This window comes from Nestor notabilis, unplaced genomic scaffold, assembly GCF_000696875.1.
Source record: "Nestor notabilis isolate BGI_N333 unplaced genomic scaffold, ASM69687v1 scaffold24415, whole genome shotgun sequence".
NCBI lineage: Eukaryota > Metazoa > Chordata > Aves > Psittaciformes > Psittacidae > Nestor > Nestor notabilis.
Window position 1 is genome coordinate 24908 of NW_009931070.1, and position 6484 is coordinate 31391.

General features: G+C 36.8%; 1 protein-coding gene across 1 annotated transcript in view; it reads left to right on the top strand.

The window, feature by feature from the left end:
* SEL1L (sel-1 suppressor of lin-12-like (C. elegans)) overlaps positions 1–6017 on the top strand; it is a gene marked incomplete at its 5' end in the record, with an annotated part of 23941 nt that extends 17924 nt beyond the window's left edge. Inside the window, 4 exons of the mRNA XM_010015708.1 lie at positions 238–312; positions 1424–1596; positions 5150–5278; positions 5674–6017. Of these exons, the coding sequence (XP_010014010.1) occupies positions 238–312; positions 1424–1596; positions 5150–5278; positions 5674–5877 (581 nt within the window). The remainder of the gene's footprint in view (positions 1–237; positions 313–1423; positions 1597–5149; positions 5279–5673) is intronic.
* Positions 6018–6484: the final 467 nt, after the last annotated feature.

The following is a 6484-nucleotide window of genomic DNA, read 5'->3' on the forward strand; positions in this document are numbered from 1 at the left end:
TAAGGAATATTTCAGGGAGAAATAATACAGTGTGTTCCTGGCTCTTTTGTGGGCAGATACATGGAAAGATCACATAAATGAAAGAGTGCTATAGCACAGATGACTTCAAGTTTTTCATTCATTTCAGCAGACTGACTATAAGCATGGTTGTGGTTTTTTGTTTGGTCTTTTTTTTTTTTTGTGGGTATTGTGTGCATATACCATGCTCCTATTTAATTGAATTACTTTCTCCTCTAGAAGAAGCTAGCATAGTAGAAGAAAATGAAACCTATCCTCGAGCTTTGCTTCACTGGAATAGAGCGGCTTCTCAAGGTATGTCCGTACCTCACAATTCCAATTATTTTATTTTTAGTAGAGCCATTAATGTTTGTTTTCATGGTTTTTATGAAATGGGGAGGGAGGGAAAGCTTGCCTTCTTCTCTTCAACATCAGTTATATTTGACACAGGGTAGTTGCTGTTCTTTGTTCTACTCTAAGCTATAATGCCATTGCAATATGCCTGCAGTTCTGAGCTATTCTGAGATACTGAAGATTAAAGGGACTAAAACACAGCTGTACAACGTGTTTCTTTTGCTGTTCCATGTAGAATTATAGAGCAGTGTTAAACAGCATTACAAATGTTTACACTGATTTTTCTAAAAATAAATCCACTTGGAAAATAGATACAAAGCACTCTTCAGGATTTTGGTACTTGTCATATGCAATTTCTTATTCAAAGCAAGCAAAGCTCAGTCAGGAAGAATGCAGTCTTGATATCCAACAACCCCAAGTTTAAACTCTGGTGCTTGTGATCCTATCCTAAACTAAGTAAAACTAAACTTAATCATAAAATATTTCAGTGTGAGGTCTCTAACTTTCATATAGGTGCATCTTCCTTAGTGTCTGTCTACTAGCTTTTTACTTATGAGCAAGTGCATCATGTAAATGGAGCGAAAGAGTTTTGTCTGCAATTCTTCAGACCTACTTGGCATTTAGTAAGAAGTTAGAAATTGAGAGAATGGAATGGTTAAGTATTCAATTTCTAAATGATGTTGAAAGACTTTATTTTTCAAGTTTTAAGTGCGTCTGTTTCAAAAACAGAGATGGAGCCCTTACTGACCATATAGTAAATCAGAAGCTTTTCTATAATAAGTGACTGAAAAACATGACATAGTTTTTCAACTGATGCCACTAAATAACAATAAAAATATTAGTAGGATTACTGGGGAAAAGACTTCCCTGAAAATAAAAATCAGTTGTGTTCTGGTTAGCTAAACTAAAAATAACACAACAAAACCAAACTGTCTGTGAGAGAAGGAAAAGGGAGACAATTTGTGGAAACTGTGAAAAGTAATACTAAAGCCCTTATTGCAGCTTCCTATGAAACTAACAAGGCTTTCTTTGCCTAGCTATTTGATCTTTTTTGTTGTTTCTTGATTTGTAGGATATACTGTTGCAAGAATTAAACTCGGAGATTACCATTTTTATGGGTTTGGTACTGATGTTGATTATGAAACTGCATTTATTCACTATCGACTGGCATCAGAGCAACAGCACAGTGCTCAAGCAATGTTTAATCTGGGCTACATGCATGAGAAGGGATTGGGCATCAAGCAGGTAAGTTGTAGGCTGATAGTCTGCTTCATTACAGTGCATTTACTAATATTAGATTAAGTCCATAACCACTACTGGGCTTTGTGCACTGTGTAACCACTTAGTAGGAATTAGCATGTCTCCCAATACATCCTCCTATAGCAAATGGAGAATAATATCCACTTCACACTTGCCTATGTGAAGAAATGAGGCATAGACAGGGAAAAAACTCTTTACCCAAGATTGTGAGGATTGGCAAAAAGAGTGCCATATGCTTGAGTAATACTTTCCAGACTTTGAAGTGTAATGAAATGAATGCAGATAATTTCCAGGTTCAGAGTATTTTGGCACAAGATTGTTCTCATCGTCCAAAACACTGGTTAATTTGTTCTCTACCATGACATTTTGAAAACAAGTTCTGTGCATCTTCAGGTAACAAACCGTAAGCACCAAGAACAATGTGATTATTAGCTACGGTTTTTGAAATTAGGCTAGGCCACAATTCGGTTTACAGACTATATTGCCTAAAAGAAGGCAGTGTATCTGGTTCTCTTAGGAAGCCTAATAGTGCATCACCGTCCAGGAGTTAAGTGAAACTTATGGAATCCACAGCATTACGTTTTTGTGTGAGTCAAAATAATGTACTTAATAATTGCATACTAATTCTGAGCAGCCTACCTTACTTTAATGTGCGATTAAGGCATGCAATTTATGTATGTATTTAGCAGTATCTTCTGGATTACGTGAAAGTGTAAAAAGTGGTCTCATTTTCCTTATTTCCAGTGACCTTTAACATTCGTTTTTTTGTGTAGGTATGTACCTTTTAAGTATTCTGTTGGTCTCTTGGAAGACCAATTGTTGTTGATTTTCTCCTAAATTCATGGCAAAAGGTCAGAACAGTGAAGGGCAAGTCTTAAGGTCAATATTGTTACTTTGGGAGCACCAAGCAATCAACATTTGAAAACTCCTTACTGACCTAGCTGTGAAAGTGACAATACAGTACACAAACAGCATTCTTTCTAAAGCTTATCTTCAGTTTTTATTTTAGGGCTCTTTTCTGGTTTTAACTAAGTCCTCAAAATTAGTTAATTTCTGAAAAAGAGCCTGCAGCTAAAAGCAACAGTGCTACAGTTTTTCTTCTTAAAGAAAAAAAAAAACCTTTCAGACATGGACTTTTTTATTTCTTTTGCTTCTGCCTTGAAAACAGCCCAATTTAGAGCACGTAATAAAATTTTGAGAATACTATTACATAACATTCAGTTCAACTGTGAAGAATTTGAGAAACCTGAGTCCTAATGCTGTATTTGCATAGAGTATTCTCCAACCTGAGGCAGAGATGGCTACACATAGATAGCTGAAATGAGTATACAAGGGCTCATGATGAGCATGTGCAGCCTTGCTTTATGCAGATAATACCTTCCTCATAAAGATCCACTATTGAAGGAAGAGTTGAACTGGCGTGGTGATAGTTAATACAAATATAGGAAAGAAGCACTGAGAATGTTTAAGCAAGGAAGTTCCATGTATAAAACCAGACTTGGTAATTCTGGATGTATAATGTCTTCACTTGCTGCATCCTAAAACTCTACAACTGTAAGATGAGAGGATGGAGATGTGGGGCTAACTAGGTAAGACTAGGGCTGGGCTTAGGATATTCTGAAAAAGGCTAGGACTGAATTTTGAGTGAAACAAAAGAATATTTGTCTTCCCTTTCCCAGAATGGAAACTGTTGAATTTTGAGCACCAAATGACTGACAGGTTAAAAAAAAAAAATAAAATCATGCTTTCTGATGAAGCAGGTGACGTGTACCACTGAAGTCTGTTCTTCCGCTAGACACCTCTGGAAAGGACACACAAAGATTTTTAGCACTATGGTATCTAACCAGTTGGGATTTAGTCTGTCAAAGGCAAGGATGTGTACTCTTACTCCCTCCCAGTGTCTACATCATTAAGACTGCAGCCCTCTAATGGTAGGGAGAATGATCCAATAAGGTGGCCTGCACAATTTCCATTTGGGTCACTATTCTGGTTAATCCTGAATCAATATGGTATTTCTTCCTGGGTTTTGTTTGATTGTTGTTTTTTTTTCCAAACAGCTTTTACCTTATTCTCTCTTTATGTACTGAATAGATAGTCTTTCTTACATTCATTCTATGCTATGCATACAGTATTCTATGCTATATTTCCTGTACATAGTTGGTTTTCAGACTCATGCCAGGTCAATGCCAAATATTAAGCCCTTTCAGGAATCTCACACATGTACACTGTTACACTCTCTTCAATCTATGAAGTGTGTAACCAGTGTACACGTGTGAGATTTCAGGTTGTCCAGTTCCTGAGCCTGCATGTTGGAATGGAGACTGTTTCCATGTACTGCTCAAAACAAGAACAATTTAATTTTCTCATGGCCTTCTCTTAAGATTTGGCATGGTATTTCAGTGCCATTTGTGTGTTAAAGCTCAGATTCCAACAGTACTCACTGTCAAGTGAGAGTGAAGAGTGTATAAGCAGAATGAAGTGCTTGCTAATTAGAAATGAAACTAAGCCATGATTCTGCTTCTACACTTATACTACCACAATATGACAGAGATAAGGAAATTCTTTTAAACAGTTGTACGGAAGATAGTCTTTCCAGGCTCAAGGATTATTCAAAGTTGTTTTATTGAATTCAAATTCTAAAATTGTAGTACATCTCATTCACATAATGTGATTTTCATACTGTTATTTCCACATATGTTACGGAACTAAGCTTTACTGTATCAGTGACCAGAAAATCTTTATGGTATTTCATAATCACAATAAAATTATAAAATGAATACATGGCATGAAGCCCTGGAGATTTCTATTAAGTGTCCAACTTGGAACAGTTCTAGAGGTTAAGTCTTCCACAGGCCTGCCCTTCACATCACTGCATGAATAGGCAATTTATATCCAGATGTCAGAACATTGCACAGTATGTATCTGAAGCGAAGCCAGTAAAACCCCAAACAAGGAAAGTTAAACCATTCAGGTATATGTATCCTGTGTTCTTCCTACAGTTACCTTCTTGTTCCAACTACCACAGAAGAGAACACTAATTTAAGTTCTTCCTAAAGTTTGTGCTCATGCTTTTGCCAGGCTGCCCTCACAAATGCAAGTTATGTCTATTTTGGATAAGGAGCGAAATCTAATTTAGGAGTACATGCAGAAATGGTTGGAAGCTGCGCTATGCAGCAGGCATACTGTAGTATAACTGGGATGGCTTGTGCTCTTTCATGTTTGGTGTGATGTTGGAGATGATACAGTGTACCACAGTTGCCTAAATATGTGCCTTAGTTTACAGGGCATGGGTTGAATATGTGAATACTAATCTGTTTGTGAGCTTCAATTCTAGCATCAGCTCAAAGCTTCCCTTTACTTGTCTAGTCAAAGGTGAACATCCCTCAAAAAAGGAGTAATTTTACTGAATGGATGTTTAACTTGACCGAATACCTTGCATTCAAATGACAGTATACAATAGCTTATAGTAAAAGCTCTACATTTTATGGTTATTTTTTCAAGTTTTTCAAAATTGAGCTTTGTGTTTTCTTAACTTTAGGATCTCCATCTTGCAAAACGATTTTATGACATGGCAGCTGAAGCAAGCCCAGATGCTCAGGTTCCAGTCTTCCTAGCACTTTGCAAGCTTAGAGTGATTTATTCCTTGCAGTATGTACGAGAAATCAATGTAAGTTATGCAGAATTAAAAGAAAAAATAACAGATATGTTTTCCATTTTAAAATAAGCTTGACTTGTAATCTTACTTAAGTAGAAGTTTAAGTTGAGCCTTCTGAAAAGTTTAGATGTGTTTTGTGGTGTTGTGTGCTAAGAAGGTTACTGAACCTGTGATTCCTATTTCTTATTTGTGCAACTGTGTGAAACTGAAATGTGCACAGCTATTCTTCCCTTGACGAGAATTTCCCTAACCTGTTTCACTGTTCTTATCCATGATTATCTGCTAACAAAGTTAAGCAGATAGCAGCTGGTACTTGTACATGAAAAAATGTTAAAGTCAAATTTGAAATCAAACTAAATTCTCATTCTTGCTCTCTGATATGATGATGTGGACTTCTTGTTTCCTAGATAAGGGAGATATTCTCACATGTTGATATGGACCAGCTGCTGGGGCCTGAGTGGGATCTTTACCTTATGACCATCATCGCCTTGCTTCTGGGAACAATTATAGCTTACAGACAAAGGCAACATCAGGCAATTCCCAGACCAGCAGGACTGCGGCCAGCTGTGCCTCAACAAGAGCCACCACCAGAGCATCAACCACCACAATAGCAACAAAAGCCTCAGTGAAAGAACTGGATTTTTGCAAAAGGAACAATTTTCATTGTGATTTAGGACTTTGGATCAATGGTCCCTCCCCCAAAAGAGGCGCAAAGAAGTTGAGGAAAAAAAAAAAGGTCTGAAAGCTGCTTAGAATGTTGCCTTTTTTCAGGGATAAGAAAATTCTATTGAAACTGATTCGAATGTTATTTCAGTGCCAATGGAATAACACTATGGCTTTTTCATGGAAACACAAGAGTGCTACTACAAAATTGTTGCCTGCTGTATCTAGTTCCTCTTTATTCAGAGTCATTTTCATCTCCTAGAGATAGCAGAAGGCTAGCAATGGAAGGCTTTTGCCTATTCGATAGCAGTTGCCCTCTATAAAAGTAATAACAATTTTATGGCCAATTTAAGTCCCAAGAAGCTGAATGATACCAAAACTCTAAAAAGACTAGAGCTGTATGAATTTATATTCTGATCTCCATCCCAAGTATTTCTACAATCTTTATTTCATTTTCTTAATATTTCCTACACTTTGGTCTTTTATGCTGCCTTGGGTGGTTTAACATGGATTATTTATAAACTCTGTAAAACTAGCCAGCAAACATACCGCTCT